Source organism: Meles meles, chromosome 1 (genome assembly GCF_922984935.1).
Source record: "Meles meles chromosome 1, mMelMel3.1 paternal haplotype, whole genome shotgun sequence".
Taxonomy (NCBI): domain Eukaryota; kingdom Metazoa; phylum Chordata; class Mammalia; order Carnivora; family Mustelidae; genus Meles; species Meles meles.
The window spans coordinates 4,889,170-4,912,553 of record NC_060066.1 but is presented as its reverse complement, the minus strand read 5'-3'; the positions used below and the strand labels follow the sequence as shown (position 1 = coordinate 4,912,553).

General features: G+C 47.3%; 1 protein-coding gene across 2 annotated transcripts in view; it reads right to left on the bottom strand.

The window, feature by feature from the left end:
• Positions 1 to 23,384, bottom strand: part of FAM135B (family with sequence similarity 135 member B) — a 278,770-nt gene that overhangs the window by 9,312 nt on the left and 246,074 nt on the right. Inside the window, exons 10-15 of one of the 2 annotated variants that reach the window (XR_006815335.1) lie at positions 22,263 to 22,418; positions 21,427 to 21,500; positions 14,960 to 15,114; positions 7,879 to 9,871; positions 5,992 to 6,054; positions 225 to 316 (exon numbers count right to left, since the gene is read on the bottom strand). Coding sequence is in view for 1 of the 2 variants with exons in the window: in XM_045981336.1 (XP_045837292.1) it covers positions 225 to 316; positions 5,992 to 6,158; positions 7,879 to 9,871; positions 14,960 to 15,114; positions 21,427 to 21,500; positions 22,263 to 22,418 (2,637 nt within the window). In the remaining variant the exon portion in view is untranslated. Of the gene's footprint in view, positions 1 to 224; positions 317 to 5,991; positions 6,159 to 7,878; positions 9,872 to 14,959; positions 15,115 to 21,426; positions 21,501 to 22,262; positions 22,419 to 23,384 lie in introns of both variants that reach the window. The other variant, XM_045981336.1, reaches the window with a different exon arrangement.

Below are 23,384 nucleotides of genomic sequence, written 5' to 3'. Positions count from 1 at the left end.
GCACCCTGGCCACCTGACCCACGTGTCCCCACTTCTCACTCGTTCTCCCCACTCCCAAAGGAAATGATGCGTTTGATCTTCCAGGACCACCCAGTGCTCCTCCCCAGGGTGCTCTTCTAGGGGAGCGACCACAGATTGTTGGGGAGCGGTTTAGGAGGCTCTTCCAGACACGACTCAACGATCCTCTCAGTTCTGATGTGTCTGTCTGTCTGTTTTTGTCATACCTGGTTCTTTTCGGACATTAGGAAGTCCAGCTTTCCTCCAGGAAGCCCCAGTTCGATGAACGTCTTTACCAGGCGGAGGTCGGCACTGTTCCCTAGAAACGACAGATCACCCCACCCCAGACCCATAGTTACGCATATCGGAATGGACACATAAGGGATTTAGGTCCCCCTCTTCTCCCATCCACCCATTTTCCACTTTTGCATTAAGCAGATAACAAAAACAGTGAAAATGGGCTCATCCTAGTGGTCCCAGGCTGTCCCTGCCCCCCGACACAAGGTCAGGGCCTTTGGGGCAGTCCTACCTCCGTGGACGTCCTCCCTGAGCGGCGAACACGGGGCTCGTGAACATCGCATGCACAGCTCTGCACGGGACGCACCGGGGGCTGATGTGGCACGACCTACATGTCCCCGCTTCCTCCAAAGACCGGCGGCGTCCTCCACGGGCAGCGGCGCGTCCCCCGGAGGGACAGGCAGGACGCGGTTGGGGGTGAGAGAGTGAGCCTCGCCCTTGGGAACCAGGGTCATGGCCGTGCCAGCTCCGTGGACGCCACCCGCCCCACCGTGACCACAGGACAGACCAATCACAGCTCAGGATTCTGAGGCCCCGGCTGAGGGCAGTGGACCCGTTAGCACCCGCAGCAAAGATCACGTGAAGGACACAATAATGAGCTTCAGAGTCAATTATTTTTCAGTGTAGATTTCATGCAGGCTCTGGGGGTTGGCCGCATCGTACTGAATTTTTCACCTATGCCTCAGATGGATCCCCGCAGAGTCAAAAGTTAGAAGCTAGTTAGTTAGTGGAGGGGCTCCTGGGTGGCTCCGTCGTTAGGCGTCTGCCTTCGGCTCAGGTCATGATCTCAGGGTCCTGGGATCGAGCCCTGCATCGGGCTTCCTGCTCAGTAGGGAGCCTACTTATCCCTCCTCCTCTCCCCCTGCTTGTGTTCCCTCTCCCACTATCTCTCTCTGTCAAATAAATAAATAAAATCTTTAAAAAAAAGAGAGAGAGAAGCTCGTCAGTGGATAGGGACCTAACTTTCCCTACAACCAGAGTTTCAAAGTAGGTAGTAAACTGTGAGTAATATAGTTTACTAACAGCTTATATCCTTCTCCATGGAACGACCAACTTGAAGGATGGTGGGAGCGCCACATGGAACCAGGGAGAACTACGGGTAGGGGAGGGTATCCCTAACCATTAAGGACGACCCAGTATCCCCACACGCTCCCTGTGGTGATGGCCTGCAGAGCATAGGCCCAAACCGTGGGGTCACAGTCACGAAATGCTCATGTTCTTTTAGGAAGTTTTCTATTTTGTGTTATTAAGTGAAATTTGATTCACTCTGTTCATTTCTGACGACAAAATTAGGCTCTTTGGTCCTGTTGTGGTTCTTATGTAAAGCGACCTATGGATATTCCAGGACCTGGACTTAAAGAAAAGTAGCAGGGTTTATATTTCGCATACAGAGTATAAATAAGGGATGATAACAACCCCTCTCCTTCAGCTCCTGAGATAGACAGACTCTCCGCAACTTGGAAATACGATTTGAGGGGCGCCTGGGTGGCTCAGTGGGTTAAAGCCTCTGCCTTCAGCTCAGGTCATCGGGCTCTCTGCTTGGCAGGAAGCCTGCTTCCTGTTCTCTCTCTCTCTGCCTGCCTCTCTGCCTACTTGTAATCTCTGTCTGTCAAATAAATAAATAATCTTAAAAAAAAAAAAAGAAATACATTTGATGTTACATTGAGACCATCTTGCAAGGACACAGATCTCCGGCCTTGGGTGCATCATGAAGAAGTATGTGGTTATTCCTAACACGTCGCAGCTTCTGAGGTTCTCGCTGATACAAGTAGGTCCTTGCCACTGAAATTCAACAAATGGGTCCTGTACAACTCTGTGGCATCTGGACCTCTGTGACGCTGAATTGGAGAAGCAGCCGTCAAGAGAGGCCTGTGCGTGGTCTTGGCTGTGTTTTCAATGACTGCCGGCTCAGGTGAGAACGCCGTAACCGACAGCTCCGGTTTCTGACCTCCCACAAACACTGAGGAAGCTGCTGTGTCTTCATACCCTCCCTCTCCCACACGCAGTGTGGGCGAAAAATAAGTCTGTGGCCTGACAAAAGATGTCTCATCTTAACGAAGAGACTGAGAGCCTTTCTCATTTTAATGCAGTGTCAGGTAAGTAGGACGGACATGCCGGTCATGTGCGATATGACGCTAAGTCGTCTGTAACACCTGTGCTACAAGGGCATCATGTGGAGGAGTAAGGAAGTCATTCTCTGTCTTTGTTGCAGTCTTTCTGATGGCAAGTCCCGGTGAGAAACAGGATGTTCTCAGGGGCGCCTGGGCGGCTCAGCCAGTTGGGCATCCAATGCTTGGTTTCAGCGCCGGTCATGATCCCCAGGTTGTGAGACGGTTGTTCCCACAGAACCCATGCTCGGCACGGAGTCTGCTTGAGATTCTTTCCCTCTGCCCCTCCCCCATGTGTGCGCACGCTCTCTCTTTCTCTTTCTCTCTCTCAAAATAAATAAATAAACCTTAAACAAACCAACAAAACCCCACAAGATGGCTTCAGTAGCTTCTTACTTTTTAAGAGAGAAAAGTGAGTCTCAACCCCAGTCTTCTGACAACAGGGCCAAACTTCTGTAAGATTATTTTCCTATCATAATCATTTTTAGAACTACTCTTCGTGTGTGCCAACTAATTCTAGAATTTCACTTGTGGTGTTGATTTGAAGCTTCTTTTTTTTCTTTTTTTGAACAAATATATTCAAAAAGTATGCCAATTTCAATACAGATTTTGAAATCCCAGTACAGGGTACCTGGGTGTAGTAAAATTAGGGAAAGGGATGTGAACAGCAGGGACTTGGGAAGCAGTAACATTGACTGAGCAGGACAGCCCACCAGGGGGCCTGGGGTAACCAGATGCAGTGATGAAGGTTGGCGTCAATCCCTGGGAAAGGTGTGGAGCTGATGTAATCCCAGGAGGGAAAGGCTGGGAGATGATAGTGGGGAGGCTCAGAACACAGGAGCTTTCTAAGACAGAAGTTTATTCTATTTTCTGAGAGCTCTAAAGGAAGATTTTTGGTAATGGACTGGCACGACCAGATCTGGTAAGATTTCTTAAAAAAATGACTCAAACAGTGATGGGGATGGTGCTTTGGACAGGGGACAAGATGAATTCGTTGGCATAAGGCAGAATGAAACCATGGGCTCTGGAGGCTGACAGCTGGGTTTTAACCTTGGCTCAACCACATTAGCTATGGGGACTTAACTCAAGTTCCTTAGTTGGCCTCTTACACAGTTTCCCCAGTTAAAATGGGACAACAATACCACCTGCTCTACACTGATGTTGTGAGGATTGGTGACGTTAAGGGACGTTCAGCATCTAGAAAGGTGCCTGGCCTCTGATGAGTGATACACCAAGCTGCTGCCCCTTCTCTTCTTCCTCCCCTTCCTCCTCACCCAGAATGTATCATTTACCACTGGATTATCTGACACTTTGCCAAGTAGAGCTGTTGACCAAGTGTCCCAGTATCCACGGCATACAGCCAGCCAGTTAAATGCATTATCCCCTGGATTGGGAATTAAGGATATAAAGAACAGTGTGTTTGATAAGTTCTTTAAAGATTTTTGGATACTAGCCCTTTATCTGATACGTCGTTTGCAAATATCTTCTCCCATTCTATCAGAAAGAACAAATAATCCAAACAAGAAATGGGCAGAGGACATGAGCAGACATTTCTGCAAAGAAGACATCCAGATGGCCAACAGACACATGAAAAAGTGCTCCACATCACTCGGCATCAGGGAAATACAAATCAAAACCACAATGAGATACCACTTCACACCCGTCAGAATGGCTAAAATTAATAAGTCAGGAAATGACAGATGCTGGTGAGGATGCAGAGAAAGGGGAACCCTCCTACGTTGTTGGTGGGAATGCAAGCTGGTGCAACCACTCTGGAAAACAGCATGGAGGTTCCTCAAAAGTTTGAAAATAGAGCTACCCTATGACCCAGCAATTGCACTACTAAAGATACAAACATAGTGATCCGAAGGGGCACATGCACCCGAATGTTTATGGCAGCAATGTCCACAATAGCCAAACTATGGAAAGAGCCTAGATGTCCATCAACAGATGAATGGATAAAGAAGATGTGGTATATATATATACAATAGAATACTATGCAGCCATCAAAAGAAATGAAATCTTGCAATTTGCAATGCCGTGGATGGAACTAGAGGGTATTATTATGCTGAGTGGAATAAGTTAATCAGAGAAAGACAATTATCATATAATCTCCCTGATATGAGGAAGTTGAGAGGCAAAGTGGGGGCTTTGGGGACAGGGAAGGACAAAATGAAACAAGACGGAATTGGGAGGGAGACAAACCATAAGAGACTCTTGATCTCGCAAAACAAACTGAGGGTTGCTTGGGGGTGGGGGTTAGGGAAAGGGTGGTTGGGTTACGGACATTGGGGAAGGTATGTGCTATGATGAGTGCTGTGAAGTGTGTAAACCTTCACAGGCCTGTGCCCCTGGGGCTAATAATACATTATATGTCAATAAATAAAAAAGAACAGTGTGTCCTGTGAGCGTAGCACACCACCAGTCCCTATTACATGACCCTCAGAAGATGGGGAGCACAGGTTTTCCTCTCATCACCTGTGAAGCCCTAGAGGAGTCCTTTCCCTTCTCTCACATTAGTTATGCATTGGATTCCATATAAAGTAGACATCAAGATTCTTCCAGAAATCATGTTCCACATTCCAGTTTTCATATCAATCAGGATGTAAACTTGAGCTTGAGGAGAACTCAAATACCCTGTACCTCCTGCTGATTTGGCTGCTTCCTTCAGCCAGTTAGGGAGAGGCTGGAATTCATGAGGGCAAGCAGGACCACGTGCTTGCCTTTGGTCCATGCTGAGCAGGGACCTCAAGATATTCCAGCAGAGCAGTTAAGTTATGTATCTTACAGAGCCTTTGAACTGACCAAAGAAACCAAAGAAAGCTAACACAGGGTCCTAGGTCATTTGGGAGGTGGGGTGGAGAGAAAAAGCGCTTCCTACTCCCCATTCTCTTTCCTTGGACTTCTACATCATTGGAAGATAGTTATTCAATAGCATTTAGTTCTCAGTCTATATTTGCTGATCTCATGAAATTAAGAACTTTTTAAGGTGAAGAACTCTGTTGGGTTTCTGCAATCCCAGAGCTTGGTACAGCATCTGATATGCAAAAATTGCCCCATAAGTAAGAAATGAATAAAAATAGACAACAAAACAGTTTGGGACAGTAGCCTGAGCCCGTCCCAAATGTATCCGCACATTCACTGCTCTCCATTTCTTTCCTGTTTTGTGGGCTCATGAGTCCCATTAACCTATACATTCTAACTATTCACATATCCCTTGACATTTTCATTTCAATAATCCACCCACCCATCCATCCATACACTCGCTCCATTCCTTTTTTTATTTTGTTCATTGGTTTCATTAATTATTCATCCCATTTCTTCATTCATTCCATTATGTATTTATTCCATTTATTCCTGCATTGCATTATTGCATTCACTTATGAATTTCATTTACTGAACAGATTTTTGTGCAAGAGAAATCTCTTCCTTTGAAACAAGGCCAGGCCATTTCCCTAGACCCAGCATGCTGCCCTCCCATGGTTACTAATAACACTGTTGAAAATGTACCTGACTTAAATTCATTCATAAATCTTATACATTTTCTACAGTAGAGAATTTTGAGGAGGAAACCTTTCTGGGGACTCACCATCTAGGCCATGGACACAGACTACCAGGTGAATCCCATCTTCCAAATTTTCTTCCTCTTCCTCTGGTGGGAAATATGGTATATCAGAAGCTAGTACAGATAAGTCACTGTACAGAAATCCATCAATCTTCAGTTCTTTTTTAAACTTTTCTTTGGCCTGATAAAAACTGGAGAATACACTAATTAATCAGAAGCCACACCGCATATGCCGTGTTGAGCAGAAGATGAATTGAGCTGGCTGGGCCATGGGAGTGATGGACATCTACAAGGAATTATCTGTGAGCAGCAAAGGCAGAATGTGAAGCCTCAGGAGATGCTGGTGACAGACGCTTTTTCTCAACCAGGAGGCAGGAGGGCATCCCACGGAAAGTTTTCTGGGGTCTGGGTTCTACCGATTTCTATGTGCTTCCTGCATGGAACAGGATGTCTAAGATTCCATTCAGCTCCGAGGATCCATGCAATCCCAGAGAAGATCTCCCCAGAGTGAAAGCTTCTCCAGGTGGCCCACAGGCTGCCATGGCTTGGCCTCCGCCTGCTTCTCAGAAGCATCTCCCAGCCTCCAGAGAAAACACATTTCTCAGGATTCCCTTACTAAGAAAGTTTGCTTACTTCCATGCCTTGGCACGTTCAGGTCTGTCTGAAATGCGTTTCCCACCGGATTATCATGATCTTTGCCCAATTATCGGACAAGGTGGTGATTAAGAACCTGGACTCAGAAGTGGGACTGCTAAGGTCAGAATCTCAGCTTTGACACTTACTAGCTGTGGGTCAACCATTTAACCTCTCTGCACTGGGTGTCCTCAACTGTAAAAGGGGAATACACCATTATCTAATTCATAAAGCTATTTTGCATGTTAAGTGACACAATCTATGCAAAATGCTTAGAACAGTACTCAAAACTAATTAAGCAGTTAAAAAATCATGATCTGTTACCAGCCTTATCACCATCATCCCCATCATCACCATCACCACTGTGTCTCTTGTATTTGCTCTGTGGTTAGGAACCCTCCTGTTTACCCAACTAACCCTTGTTCACTTCTCTCATCTTTCCATCTCCCTATTAGGCTCTAAGGACAGTAAGTGACTTTACAAGCCAGGCACTGGGCAGTGCTTGCTGTCTATGTATTAAATTGATGCCATGAGCATAACAAGTACTTAACGTTCTTTATAAAGCAAGGAATCCAAGTTCTCCTGCCCGTGTAACCTCGTTTGTGGGTATCAGGTAATGCGTAACTCTTAGCATTTTGCAGAAGAGTGATAAAAGGATGCTATAAGATACTTAATCCAATGTATAGTTTATAGATGAGGGAGCAACATGGATACAACCCAAACGTGAGGGTGAAGGGATGGAGTCTGGCTTTGCAAAAGGGATGACCTGCGTAAGGACACCCTCAGGGGCTGAGGAGGAAAATCTGATGAAGATTCCCCCAGAGGCCCTTAAAGAACATTCCTGTCAAAATATGCAAAGACAGAGGTATGGTGACATTCATGACGGGGTTGTTTATCATAATAATAACTAAAAAAATCTCAAGGGTCCCTTTCTAAAGGAGTTTATTCATGAATCACAGTACCTATAGAAATGTTCCCAATATAGTAAGTTTAAAACACCTTGCAGTCTGTGTAGAACTACCCTATTTTTGCGTAAGAAGACGATTAGAGAGAAGCACACAGAAAAGGGGCAGAAGAACTTACACAGTGACTGTATTTGAGAGATAGGTTTGCTGATGGCTCTACTACTCTCTATCTCTGACTTGTAGGACATAAATAAATATAATACTTTATCTAAATCGGAAAGTAACTCCTATCTCAGCATTGAAATGCATGAACCTGAGCAATGTGTGGGGAATCCAGAACCCTGCTGGGTGGGTAAGCCAGCGGTCAGCTTACCTGTACATCCTTTCACTGACTTCTTCCTCCAACTTGCTCGAATGGGTGGAGACAACTCCAAAGGAACCCAAAGGTTGATGAGTGATGGGCAATGGGGTCTGCTTGGCAGAGAATCCAGCCCGGGCAGGGGTCTCCTTGGGCACAGATGAGAAAGGGAGACATGTGGCAGTGCAAGACACGGACAGGTTGACGACCTCCACAGCTTTCAGGCTGTCCAGAGTGAAGGTCTCCACTGAACTCAGGTGGGACGCTATGACGGAAGTGCCTGCCTTTGGCTCTTGGTTTCCTAAAATCTGGGAGTGAATGGAGGGAGTCACAGTGGAACCCACAGTGCCTGCTTCACATCCAGCCTCCAGAGGAGCGTGAGCTCCTTCGCTTAAAGCTGCATCATCGATGATGCCTGGTGAGCTATTCTGCTCGCCTGTGGACTCCAGGTCGCTGGCATCAACAGCTGTCCTAGAGCTCCACTCAGGCACCTTATGGCGGGTGATCGTCTCATCATCTGAGATGCTACTGTTGGAAGGAGCATCATTCTCCACATTCAAGTCTTCAGGCTTGCCCTCTGTGGTCTCCATTAGTACTCTAGGACAAGATCCATGTCTAGGGTTTTCAAGTGCTATGATGCGTGGTATTTTTACATTAAGACCTTTGGTTTCAACACCTGGAGGGTTCTCAGTCCTCCCATCAAGACAAGAAGGTTCTTGAGGATCAAACTGACTCTCTGTACCTTTGGGGATGTCTATGTAACCAGGGCCCTGCTGGCCATCAGCACCCAAAACTGCCTGCACAAGGGAATGGTCTGCCCCAGAAACCTGGATTCTGGATCCTTGGGAGTCTACACTCTCCATGGGTATGGTTGGACTTTCAGCAAGACCTCCACCTTGCTGCATGGTGTCTGTGTCTTCAGCAGACTCTTCTGGGCTACTGATTTGGGGTGCAGACACAGACTTGGTCAACTTGGTGAGTGCCAACTCCCGTTCTTCCTCCTCAAAGGGCAAGGAGCTAATAGAGGTGAGAGATGCCTGGATCCCACTTGGCAAACTCGTATTGCTCTCTGTGTGTCCACCCTCTAAGGAGTTCCTGTGCAGGGCATGTCTTCGAACCAGATGGTGCAAGACTTCCCGGTCACTGGGTAACTCCAGGGCCCTGCTTCGTGCCTCAGACCAGGCAACAGAGCTTGGCTCACTCTCGATGCCTGAATCAGAGATGATGGAAGAAGATCTCTTGATGACCCCGGAGAGCACTGACACTTCTTCCTGCTCCTCTGAGTGAGGGTCCTTTGGGGAAGCCCTAACATCCAAGGGATCCCTCAAAGTTGAGTTTAGTGGATCACAGGTATCGGAGGGGATGAGTTTCAGACTCAGCAGCACCATCTTGCCCTCCTGGTCTGCAACCTTTCCTAGAGTACTTAACTCATGCGGCATTGTTTTCTCTGAAAGGATGGCATTTTGGTGACCTCCCCCAGCTACCTCTTGGCCTGGTACAGCTCTGTCCGATTCATAGCTATCTGGAGAGTGCCCATTCTCCTGCTGAGCACTAATGACCACTGTGGGTTCAACACTGCAAGGCCTCTTATTGCTAGATTTCACATCAATGTAGGTGAGTGCCGGGGCCTGACCATCCTCTGGACCTGGACTCCTTCTGGACCGGTCCTCATCTGCCAGTGAATGTGTTCCAACATCAGATCTCTGGCCAGTCCAGCATTCCTCTTCAGGCAAACCTGCTTTGTTCTGGGATTCGCCAATTGTCAGATACACCTGAGATTCGGAGCACGTGTCCGTACATTGTGGTGTGGTTACTTTGTCCTCTGGCTCTGGACACCTAATAGCTTCCGTATCAGAGTCCACCTTGGGTGGTTTCATGGTGGTCAAGACAAGGTCTTCCCTGAAAGGTGATTTTCTATTTACAGTAGGGTTCTCTTCTCTGTTGTTTAGATTCATTATTGCAGGACTTGTTGGGACATCAAAATTAGGGTAAATACTCAAATTGCGCCCTACAAAAAGAAGAAAGGAAAATGTATTGTAGATTAAGAACCTATGTCCACAAACTACCCAAAAGCCTGGCTGTATAATAAAACATTTGGCTGAACTTTGTTCCTGGTTCTTGAGGGACAACCACTGTATTCATGAAATTTCCCAAGTGATGAAGGGGTCTTTGTTATTCGTGGCGGGCCTGGAAATCTTATACTACAGGTGACTCATGATTAGTCCTTTAGTCTTTAGTAGTTTATGCTAAGGAGATGAGTCAGGATGGGGGTTCGCTGTGCCAGAAACACTAACTATTTGGTCAGAACTTTGAGCCCCATAGTACCAGTATAACCTCTGGGGAGAGTGGTTCAATCATGCGGCCAATGATTCAAGCAGCCATTCCTAGATCATGAAACCCCGATAAAACCTGTGGACCCTGGGGATTGAGTAAGCTTCCCCAGGGGGCAATAAGCATTGATTTGCCAGGAAGACCAGTCCCGGGGTCTTGGGATCTTCATGTTTGGAACCCTTCCAGACCTTTCTCTACTGGGGTCTTCTTTTGGCTGGTCTTTATTTATTTCCTTTATATTAAAACGGTAATCCTAGGCAGAGCACGTTCCTGAGTTCTGTGAATTGTTCTGGCAAATCATTGAACTGGAGGGAGTGGTGGGACCCCGTGAACTGGTAGCCAATTGGCCAGGAGGGCAGATGGCCTAGGAACCCCCAACCTTTTGTTTGACATGAGGGCATCTTATTAGAGGCCGTGCCCTAACCTCTTTGACCTAACACCAGGTAATTTGTGTCCAAATCACCCTGCACTAATTCAAAACTGTCAAATACTGTAATTCATGATTTGCATTTTACTTATCAAAACAGTTTTAACAATTACTACTTATACCTATTAAAACATTTCTCTGTATCATGTATAGTATTTACAGTGTAGAAAGAGCTTTGGACCCAGGAAGACCTGCTCTCTGGTCCGGACACGGGCAGCCACCAGCCGCGAGGCCTTGAACAATGACAGGACTTAAATGGTTGCTTTTGGTTTTGTTCTCCCCATTCGAGCTCACTTTCCTCTGCTCTGGGTAGGCAGATTCACAGCGACCAGCAGGCCTCAGAGACATGGCTCACAGGACAGTGATGATGGGAACCATCACATGGGGAGGACAGATTCCTGCCTTCTGTAGAGAAACTCTCCAAGTCTGAGCTCTGTCACCAGGGCAGTTATCCTGCACGGCGTTCAGACCACAGAGGCTCCCACATCACCTGATCTTCCCGGTAGGATGGTGGGGTCCATGCAGAACCTTCTTTCTCACGTGTTTCTATAGGGTAAACCATTGTCTCTCTTATCCTATCTCTCCTTCCTGTCTCTCTTTTCTTTAGTCTTTTCTTTTTTTCCTGTCCCTCTTCCTGCTCCTTCTCCTCCTGTCTCTCCTCCTCCTCTCGTCCATCTTCCCACCCCTCCTCCCTCTCACTTTCTCTTTCTCTTCCTTCTAATAAAGCATAAAGGGAAGAAAACAAGAGTCTCCCACAGCTCTCTTAAAAAAGCCATCTGATATGTTTCTCCATGTCCACATACACCAGACAAAAAAAAAGAGGGGCTGGGCTTTTATTTTATTTAAAACTTTAAAATTCTTCGGATGGTTTTCATGGAAGCTGAAGGCCTATAACCACTATTGGATGTTATGAGGTGAACCACTGAGACACTTACAAACCACACCACCGGCTCACACCTCGGGGTGAAATTTACGACTGGGTCAAAGATTAGAACAAAGATCTGGAAATAACGGGTCTCTTCTTTATGTGGATATGTTCTTCAGATCTTAGGACTGAGCCAATTTCTCTTTCTCTGGGGCCTTTCCCATAGCCAACAGTGCGCTAGAGGTTCTCTGAGCAAATTCCCCGCGTCCCCTCTATACACGTACACTTCCACCACCACCACCACACAATCCACCTGTGCATTTCCTGTCCCCACCGGAGAGAAGGGTTATGAAGCAGGAGTACCAGCATGCCCACGGCTAACACCACGGCTGCTACACAGTGAACTGTGTTCGTAAAATGAATTGAGAATAGAACAGAAATGCAACAGAACAAAGGCGATTACTCTCACAAACTACTTATACTGGTTTAAAAAAAAACACAACATCAGTGTTATTTAATCCATGAAGAACGCATGGGCTGACTCTATGCAAAAGCCTTATACTAGACCACGGGTTAGGGAGAGGGAAAGTGGGGATCGGTTATAAAAATGAACTGGTCTCTGCCTCTAAGGGATTTCAAAATACTGGGAAGCATACGAAGTACAGTACCGTTGGCTCTCCTGCCGGAAGCATGTGGGCTGTATCCTGGAGAACGTGAATTGGGTTTTTAGAGAGGGAGTTAATGAGCCACACGAGACAGACAGAACAGCAAGGGCCAAGCCCCAGAAGCCTGGGGTGCACAGTCTGGCCAGGTATCAGTTAGATCCCATGTGGACGGAGCAAGGGTGAGGGGTGGGGGCATCAGATGGGCATGGAGTCAGCCGGGGGAGGGAAGCCACAGCATGGACGGCCCGGGCGTCCTGCCCGAGTGAGGAGTCTCGCTTGCAAGGAGGAAGACGGTCAAAATAGCAGCACTAGCTTCACGACCCCAACTGCGGGAAAATGAGAGTAGTAGCGGACCTAACTCCGAGAGAATGGATTCAGTCATTAGCCCAGGACCCTTATCTACCGACACACATTCGTGACTTCCTTTCTGCAGGTCGCTCTTGAGTGGTCTGTGGATGCACCTATCCGCTGCTCACAGTAGGCCTATGGAATAGAAATTACAATTCCTTTTGCCCAATTTCACAGTCACTAACGGCTGGAGCAAAGATTCCAACTGAGGCAGGTTGGCCAACTGTTAAGGCCCTTGGGTAAAAGGTTTAATTGCCTTGGGACAGAAGAGTGAGGGGACTGTGGAGAGAGAATTGCAGACACTAAGGACGAATTTGCAAGGGTCTGGGGCACAGGAGGTATCTAGACATGTGCTGTAGCAGACCATGAATCCATATTACTCTTTTTAATTTGGAAATGGGACTCTTTTATTTCCCTTTCTTCACCATGCTGAAACAATGGAATGCAAATTGGATGACCTCATTGCAAATCACATTAAGGTCGCCAAACCCTGGAGGAAAAGGGAAACATTTCTTTATTTGCTAATGCTTTTGCTCTGAGATTAAAGAATCATCAGAACACATTGTGAAGGAAGAAAGAAGGTCAAGAAAAGTTTTGAGTGGGGAAGTAGTCTTGGGAAAAGGGAAGGGACGGGTGAGAGGTCTGTAAAGAGAAGTCTTGGGGAACAGCCAGCCCTCTGAGAGCAACTGCCTTGGGGTCCTTCTGGGAAGACAGGATCCTTAGTGCTGGGGCTGTAGACTCATTCAAGTTCCCTGTCCCCAATACCTTCCAGAAGCTGCAAGAGATGCTTCCTTTAAAACACAGAGATGGACAATAGGAGACTTCAAGGACCCTGCACGGGCAGATGGCCCCGGAAAGATGGCCCCAAGCCATGTCCAAGTCTAGAGCACCGACGTGAAGGGCGGCAGAGAAGGCCCAGCAGGGATACCCACAAAAGCCAAGGCTGACTTCCCAGCAGGTGTGGCAGAATGGGTGGGCTCAGGAGATGCGAAGTTTTATAAAAAAATAAAGATATGCAGTATAATTGTATGCGTGCATTGCAGGACTGAAATTTGCACCCATTAGGGTGCCTATTCACCTGTAAAGGAAAATAGACTCAAGATCTTCTGCAAGGAGGCTGAGTAGCGACATCGGAGGGTCTGGTCACCGGGACTTATTGTAAATTTCTTCTCTACCTATTCAGGTGTTCTGTAGATATAGTATATAACTATAATGAAGAGGAGCGCGCGCGCACACACACACACACACACACACTCACACAGCCTTGGTGCAAAGTATTAAGTGTTTTTTGAGCGGCTAGGTAGGTGGCCATCTCTAGCTCACGTCCCTTCTCGCTGTCATACCCAGTGATGACGCTAGATGTCAGGGCACAACTGAGAATTCAGTACCATCTCACCATCACAAATTGGACTGTCCTTGGAAGTCGCCTTGACTTTTGAAAAAGATCCTACAAATCTCTGCCTGCAGAAACTCCGGAATTTAAGTGGTGCCTAATTTAAATGATGGGCGTCCCAGCATCACAGTTTGAAACACCTCTCAGAGAGAGAGCAGGGCAAACCCTGGACCTTGGAGCTGGAAGGACTTGCTTTGAAAGTCGGCTTTTATAAGCTGTGTCTTTACTACGTGCCTTTATTCATCGTGCTTCAGCTTCTGTCTGTGAAATAGGGCTTATGGGGTTTTTTGTTTCATTTTGTTTCTAATAGGATTCAAAAGATGAAACACGTAAAACTTCCAACTAGGTGTTTTCTGGCTCTTTAAGGGATCATGGGTCTACTTCAGCTGTGATAGCTTTGGGTTTCCAGCAGCCGGGCTGTGGGAGCAGACAAGACTAACACCCATGGAATGCCCCGTGGGTACCAGGCTGATCTCCCACTGACCTATCGGTGCCCAAACACACTGCACAGCCCAACAAGAAAGACCACAGTGGGGAGACCAACACACAGACACACACAAGCATGCTGTCCTTTCTTCCCAGCGGAGCGGCTTATCCACTAATCCAATGGCTGATGCAGCCTGCTTTCTCGAATACCTCACCTGGTTCGAGGCAGGAAGTAAGCACTCTGTAGGAGTCTGAATTTGATGTCCCCAAAGTTCAATGAGTAATGACTTTATATTTGAGTTGTGTCACTGAGATACAAAAGGGTGGCCACCCTTTGCCCAGGGTGAGGGGATATGGGAATTTCCCAGGTGAGAAGATTGAGCCACTTGCTAGGATTCAACCCCGGGGGAGTCAGGAAGGGGGTCTCTACCACAGCGGCCCTTCTGTTGTGTTGATTTGTCAATGGCACCGACACGAGGTCATCTCAAATAACTAGTGTAGTCGGAGGGTTCGCGTCTCCTCCATGAACTGACGAATTACTACCTTGATTTGGTTCCACTGCTGTTGGAACATAAGGAGGGCAGCTGACTGGGACCCACCGAGAAGTCTTAGTCCTGAGTCTTTCTAGAACAAACACCAACCTGTTGCAGGGCAGTCCACATATCTGTCCTCAAAGATAACAGGCAAGGTGTTCCAGTCGCCGTCGATGTCCAGGCACTCCGCGGGCAGCGGGGGCATGGTGGTGAGGTACTCGGAGTTTCGGATGTCCAGAGACAGCTGGCTGTGGGTCTGTATCCTGGGGATACACGCAGCACATGAGCATTGGAGCAAGTTTTAAATGGGGAAAGAATTGTTGCCCCATCCCCTGATCCCAAAAATACATCCAGAAAACATTCAGCAGGCTCTGACCATCCACTCTCTGTCTGTCCATCTGGGCACCCAGATGGCAGCCCATAGGTCATAGATTATAAGATCGGGGACACGTATCACGTTCTGTTTTAGTGATATGCAGTAAATACCTTTCCAGGGCAACAGGAGCTGAGCTTCTAAATGGCTAGGAATCTTAAATTAGTACTTAGGAGGAAAAACTTCAAGCTCTGTATCCTCTACTCTTGCTTTTCTAATCTCTCGTAGCACTTAGGGTCCGAATCCTACGTTGTGGCATTTGTATTAAGGACCATTTAAGATTTTGTTTTGTTTTGCTTTGTTTTTGTTTTTCTTGTGCCATTCCTTACTGTGTAGACACCAGCATCCTGCATTAGCATGTAAGTGCCCCTAGCTCAGGAACCATGACTTTTGATTCCTCCGTGCAGGATTTAAAAATGCCCCATATTCTTGCTTCATAAGCCAAACCCCCTTCTACCAGCAGGAATTGGACTGCGGAGCTTGAAATCATCAGTAATTGTCATTGCAAAGGTGGGATGGTAGGGAATGTTTACTCCCCTCTCAAGTCCCTACAGAAGGGAGTTAATATCCTCCCACGAAGGAGGAATGTTCACATTCCATCATTCCCCGTTCCACCTCGATCACTCTTAAACCAGAGGAGAAGAGGGCCTTATTGAGCTGGTGAGTCCCATAGAAGAATTACACATACATAGCTAGCTTCTGTCTGTCTGTCTGCCTGACTGTCACTGTTTTTAGAGCAGCCTGACCTCTGGACGCCCCCAAATCACTCCTCAGCCATGCAGGTCACCTGCTCCCACAGAACCATTCATAGTGGCAGAACTCCACACAAGTCTACGGAAAATTCTCATTCTGCACTCCTGAGAACAAATATACTGAATGCACATAGGATACTTTATATGTGTATTTTGGATATACATATGAAATATGACTATTGTATTTCTTTCTTACTTTTCAACTGCATTTTAACCTATGATTGAAAAGGACAAGCGATGTGAGACGTCTGGGCAGCTCAGTCAGTAAAGGGGCTGACTCTTGGTTTTGGCTTAGATTGTGATCTCGGGGTTGTGAGGGCAAGTGCACAACTAGTGTGCCCCTCCCCCTTGCTCTCCGTCCTCCCTATCTCTAAAAAAAAGGAAAGCCTGTAGCAGCTTCCTAATATTGTGAACCTTTCCCTCAATATTTAAATGGAGTTTTGTTGCGATCAATCCTGTGCTTCCTAGCTATCATCTGAACCTGGAACTTGTGGTCCAGTTTTTAGTTTATTAAACTAGTACGCTCGCTGACTGGACACCCGTAGGTGGAGGACCCGGTCCCAGGCAAGGGCAGACACTTTCCGGATGGAAACTTGGTTCTAGACCTGTAGACCTCACAGTCATGGATAAATCAGGTGATTAATCAAGGAACCATCGCCCAGCAGGAGAGGTGCTGGAGAGTCTGGTCCGGGTTTCCTTATGCAGCCAATGACCTCCTGCAAGAAGGTGGCTTCTCAACTTTGGGACTTTGTGAATGTGACCAAGTACCTAAAACAATGGTGAGGGTGTGTTTTAACAAATGACTAAAAATTCTAGAACACATACACAATTTGGTCACCTCACACCTAGGATGGCTATTCTTAAAACCAAGAAAAAGCAAGCGTTGGTGAGGATGTAGAAATGTTGGAGCTCTTGGACACGCTGGTGAGGACACAATGCGCCGCCGCTGCTGCGGGAAACAGTACGGAAGTCCTGCAGAAATCTAAAAATAGAAGCACCATACGATCTGGCAATCCTACTTCTGGGTATTTATCCAAAAGCATGGAAATTAGGGTCCCTAAGAGATCCGTGCCCTCCCACGTGCACAGGAGCTCTAGTCACAACAGCTTGGCTATGGAGACACGCTAAGTGTCTGTGAAGAGAAAAAGGATAAAGAAAAGGCAGAACGATAGGATATTATCATTCAGCCTTAAAAAAAAGAAGAAACCTTGTCCTCAGTGACAATGTGGACAAACCTTGAGAACATTATGCAAAGCCAAAGAAGTCGGCTTTACGAGGACAATTACTGTGTGAATCCATTTACAGAAGGAATTGAAAATTGTCAAATTCAGAGTCAAAAAAATAAAAGAGTGCGTGGCCAGGGGCTGCGTGGGGAACTGGGGAGATGCTAGGCAACAGGCGTAACATTTCAGGGGAGGAAGATAAGTGTTAGGGACCTGCTATCTGGAGCACCCGGGGCCCCGGACATCACCTATTCATGTCCCTGACTCCAGGAATACAGCCAACAACACATAGACACTTCTGTTTGGGAGGTTGAGAAGTCCAGATTCAGCTTCTTAGGGTAACGGTTCACCACTATATAGAGGAATCACAGCTATATGCTATACACTGTAAGGACGCTAGGAGTGTGGGCTTTGGACCAAGCAGATCTGTGTGTGTATCACATGCTTGCTGTGTGGTCTAAGATAAGTTACCTAACCTCTCTGAGCCGAGGTTTTCCCAGTTTCTTCTTTGGTGAAGTGCGGATACAGTTTCTAGCTCACAGAGTTAGCACGGGCATTCAATGAGCCAACAGAGCTGAGCACTTCGCTGGACTTCTTACCCGAGGCATCTCCACAGACACAGCACCAGGAAGGCAGGGAGGGTGCCTCGTGAGTTCAACACTATAGACACAGTGTCTTGTAGAGTAAGTGATTTTTTAAAAATTAGCATTATACTTATTACAACAGAAGAACCTAAAAGACAGAGTGATCGATCAAGTGTCATGGTTACAGGGGTTAAAGCCCCAGGATGGGTCTTACAGCGCATGAATACTTCTGCATGCAGTCCTTCGAGGAGCTCTCAACTGAGCCCCTCCTTTCTGTGTGAAAAGCACAGGCTAGACACGGGGAAAGCAGAAGAGAGGGACAATAAAACACACGCTTGCTATGAGCCAGTTCTAACCCATTTCCGAACACTGCAACACTGCATTTAGAATACTGCAATCCATGGCAAGAAATAGTCTCCATTCGACACGGCCACCCAGTACCATCACATGCTCCCAGAAACACACACCGAAGCAAAAGTTTCCGAAACACGTCCTATTGGCACTCCCTCCTCCCTCTTGTCCCATCTGTCCTATTTCATGTAGAAGTGCTGTCTCAACCCACGACATAGATGTCACAGTGTACTAAATGATCGTGCCCCACTCTTCGAGAAATATCTGCTTTGAGCTTGAAGGAGATGGGTCTTGAACTTGATGGTCTTGAACATGATGGTCTTGACAGATGAATGTCACTGGGGCCACCCTGTATGTCCACTTGTTCATCCTGATCTGGGGGGATGGCTCTGTCTCCTACACCCACCTTCCCTCTCCAGCTCCAACCCCCAGGTGGGTACACCCATGCCAATGCACACTTGCTAGCCAGCCTCACACTGGCTCGCAGCCTCAATCTCGATGAAACCCCATTCATAGCATTCTGTCCTTTCCCTCCAGTAACTTTCTCAATCTGACATAAAATGCCCCTTACGGTTCTATACTTCTTACTCTTAATGACCTAATGAAAAGTTTGCTTCCTCCTGAACAATATTACTTCTAACCTTGTGTACACCTGACCTAACAGGTTAATATCCACTGGTGGGCACTACTCAGTTTCTCTACAGCTGCTCTATGAGACAGGTTTCTGGTCTCCTGGGAATTTGCAGGGCTCAGTTCATACCTGCTTCAGACCTCTGGCTGCATGTCATCTTCTCAAGGACCCTCCTTTGACAGCTCAAAGGAAATGCACTCTCCATTCTTACCACACTGACATACTTCTTATTGCCACTTACTATGTGTGTGTGTATCATAGTTATTTATTTATGTGCCTTCTGCTCTTAAGATATAAGCCCCATGAGAGAAGAAATTTGTCTGTCTTGGTCACTGCTGGTTACCTAATGCCTGGAAGAGTGTTGGGCCCATAGTCAGCACTGAGTGGACATCCGCTGAAGGAAGGACTCTCCTTGTTACATCTAAGCAGCCACCGGAAGAGGAGTAGAAACTGGTCTGATGTCACAAACCTTGTAAGTTCCAGGACTGAGCTTTCAAACCATGTATGTGAGTTTGAGATCAGGTCTTTCCACCATACTATCTGTTGGCTTTTTTAAAAGGCCTTAATCATAACCGTCATGGTGCAAAGTCTGAATTCTGTGTCCCACAGGGGCAGGTCCCTACCCACCTCCTTGGTCCTGCTTCCCTCCCCTCTCATTCCTGCCCACTCCATCCTATAGCTACACTTCTGTTACTGCTGCTCCCCAAACACTCCGTGTTCCTGTAGAGGAGCCTCAACACCAGCTTTCCTCTGACTGGTCTTCTTTCATATCAAGGTCTGGCTGATAGAACCCCAGTCTCTACTCAAATGTCCTATCCTCAGAGAGACTCTCTGCCAGCACTTTGGCTGAAACCGTCCTCATCCCACACCCAGTGTCATGGGAGGCGCGCCCATCAGCTTGCAAGAGCCACCTGCGCACATCTCTGTCCAGCCCCGTGCACAGAGATCACATCTTGGCAGCATGACAGTGACCACTGTGGGAGCACTCACGCAGTGGAAATCAGCAAATGCTACAGACCCAAGATGTTTGTTTCTCCGAGAGCTCGTCCTTCAACATTCCTGAGGACACTGGTCATATCCCTTCCTGTCATGTTCTGTGTCCTCACTTTGATTTGGTTTTCTTTACTTGTCACTACCTGAGATAATTCGATTTAGATCTTGCCTGTTTCTGCCCTAGAATGAGAGACCCGCAAGGACAGCGTCTTCAATGTGTTCCCTGTGGTGTCGTAGTGTTTACGTGCACAATCAACAATTGTGTAACATATGAGTCATCACCTAACATTTGCTGAGCAGGGTCTGTGGCTTGGACAGTGTGTTCCATGGGCATGGATGTTCTCATTTGGTCCTTACAGCTCTTACCCTGCCCATTTTAGGGAAACGAAGACTAGAGGAGGAGAAGGAAAAAAACAAACAGAAAAAAACATCAACAGAACAGCACTTTCTCAAGGACCTGCTGTAGCCCAATGGAGGAGTAGGATTTTGAACCCAAGTCAGCCAAGTAACATATCCTCTGAACTTGAGTGGTCAGCATCTCAATGAAAACCTTCTGGAAGAGGAGCTATCTCTGTGTCTGTCCCCTCTGTGTGCGCCCACGCTACTGGGGAACACAGCACGCCTGGCAGTTGAGGGTTCGCCTACTGTGGAAACTCAGGAAGCAGGTTCCTGCAAGTGTCCCATGTTGCTCAGTGGCCCTCACAGTTCTGCTCACACTTGTCACACTAACCCTTTGATTTTAGTTGCTGGGTGGAATGAATGAAGACGAAGGACTACCCAGTTCCAGACAAGCTATTTTCACCATAGATGTGTTTTTCTTGGAGCCCTCCCACCCTCCAATGTCAGATTCCATGAAGCAAACTGTAATTGTCTCCTAGTTTTCCAACCAGATGAAGTGTGGAGAGAAGGAAAAGGAGGTTGTAAAGCAGAGGGTGAAAAGGTCTTCTGGTCTATCTTATGAGAGAGATGACCCTGAAATGTTTCTCCTACAGGAATTACCAGGTGGTCTCGAACATTACTGCATCCACATTTATTCTTTGAGGTGAACATATCGTTCAGAAACAAGAAGAACCCCTTGAACTCAGGGAGCAAAGACCATCTTGGAGGGACCCATCTGTTCCCACCCACGGGGGAGATCTACAAGAGAATGATCTCATTTTTTTGTTAACCCTCTGACTTTTTTAGCATGTTTTCGTTGTTTCTTATCTTTTGGAGGAAGTTCAAAGAAATTCATCAGTCGACCTAATTAGGTAGTTCCGTCTTCATTCTCATGCTAAATGTGTTTTGAAGATACTGCAACGTCTCCAGCGAATTCTGTGTTTTTTTCTGACAGAGCTTGTGGCCACACCACCTGCTTCTAATTCATTTCACAAAGAAGACCCAGCACAGATGTCTTCAGGGACCTAGGAAGTCCTGATTCTGTCTATAGAACCATAATAACATTCAACAAAAGAGAACTTTGGCTATTGACCTTCTCTGCCACCTGCCAGCTCCCACCTCTGCAATTCGTCTGACTCCTGCCTGCGGAGAAAATGAAGCTAGAATGTGCGGAAGTGGAAAGACTTCTCTCCTTCGCAGTCAGAGACGGAGGGAAGTGGGGCCTTGGAAAGAGAATGTCTTGGGTGGCCACTTTGACAGCATGACGTGGGCATGCCGTTGGTTACTTACAGATTCTCCTGAAAGGTCAGGACGGCCAGCTTTTGGTGCTCCATATAAAAGAAGGCCTCAGAAAACCTTCGGACCTGAGGAATAAGATCACATGAACAGTTTAATTCGTGGAGTGGGTATTTTCCACCCAAAGGAAAACAGACAAAGGATTTTCCAAAGGGAAATTGACAAAGGACAGCTGAGCCCACCACCCAGAGAGTCTGAAACAAATCTTTCCACAGGTGTCCTCTCTTGGCCCAAAGCTGGCTTGCGGACACAGTTTAATGCATATTTACGAATCCGTTCTCCCAGCGTTTTCTGTAATTTGTTTAGGTGGGTCTTACTTCTTCTACTAGAAGAAGACACTTGAACACCGTGACCGTAAGTAAATGCAGAGGCAACAGAATTTGCAAAGCCGGCCACGTAAGCACAGCCATCACGTCCCGGGCAGACCCAGAACACCTGGTCTTCCTGCTGTAAGTGAGGAGACCAACATCTTCTAGGAAGCATCAGTACCGTCCAGATGCTCCTAACCCGTGGCAAAGAAATACACCAACAACAACGTCTTACACTTGAAAACACTTCTCCAAAAACCCTTCCAGAGAACTTGCAACATCCCTCACACTGCCATCTGGTAGCCAAGGCAGGTATTTTATGAATGGCGGAGGTCGAGGTTTCAGAGGCTGAGCCAGCTCATAAAGTCTCACCACGAGCTCTCGGTGTTGCAAGGACCGGCGCTCATGGCTACAGAAGTTAACCCCAATTCCTGGTCTGCCCCCCCCCGAACTAACTGTTGCAAAGCTCCGTCAAGGGACCACTGGCACGCAACTAGAGAATTTACACCACGTGACCCTTACCCTCAAGGTGTGATGTTCCTGGGTGAGATAAGAGGTCACCTGGGAGTGTAGGGTCACCGTGTCGAGGAACTGGGTCCACAGAGCCATCAGGTGGGAAGTGAGCCAGGCGAGATCCTTACTTATCTGCTCAGCTATCTTCTCGGGATTGTTCAACATCTGGAGAGGCAAAATGGCGGTAGTGAAGGACCTCGTCCCTGGGAGGCTACTGCAGGCTTCCTCCTGAAGCTTTTGCCAACTTCCCTGTTATCAGTGAGTCTCCTTCCTCTGGACTCCACATCACATTACACTCTGGGCTCAGTCCTCTACACGCAGGACAGTATCTACGTCTTCGCGGCTGTTATTTGGCAGGTAGAACGCTAGGCATTTTGTGGGTACCCTTCCCCCCCCATTTCATGCCCACTGCTACCCTTTAGTAGAGTTACTGGACATTATTTCACAGAAAAAACAAAATGAGAATCAGAGGGATTCAGCAGCCCAGGCAAGGCCACACAGAGCTGGGGTTCAGGTGCCCGGCTGTCTAACCAAAGACCCACAGCACCACAGTGCCTTTCCACTGTGGTGTTGAAAATCCTTCCTGTGGGATGCTGATGTGTTTATAACCCGAGCATCTAACTAGTTAGGTGAGTTGCACGAGGGGAGTGGGAGGGTGGTGTTCAATAGTGTTCCCACCATCTTCCCACCATCACCCCAAATAGCTTCAGGGGGGATCTTGGGTTGCCTGAACTATACCTTGAAGATGCCAGCCTAGAGAGGGCCTAGAGCCTCTGGGGGGAAGCTTAGGATAGCTTCAGTTTAGAACTGGGAGGCCATCTGCTGGGGATGGGGCAAACTTTGCTTCTGGAGGGGAGATCAAGTCTCAGAGGAGAGGCAGGGAGCCAGGTGTCAAAGCGGACACTGAGTGGTAAGCCCACCATTTAGTAACAAGCCCTTCATGTGTGTCTTCCATGTCCCAGGCACATGTTTTGAACAAACAGGGATGCAAAGATGAGTAAGGGAGGGTCTCTGCCAGCAGGGAGCCTCCATGGGCAGAGGCAACAGGAAGGTGAGTTAACAGTGGGAGTAGTGGGGGTTTCTCTGTCATGCAAGACATATCAGGGACAGACAACCCCAGCCATTCCAAGG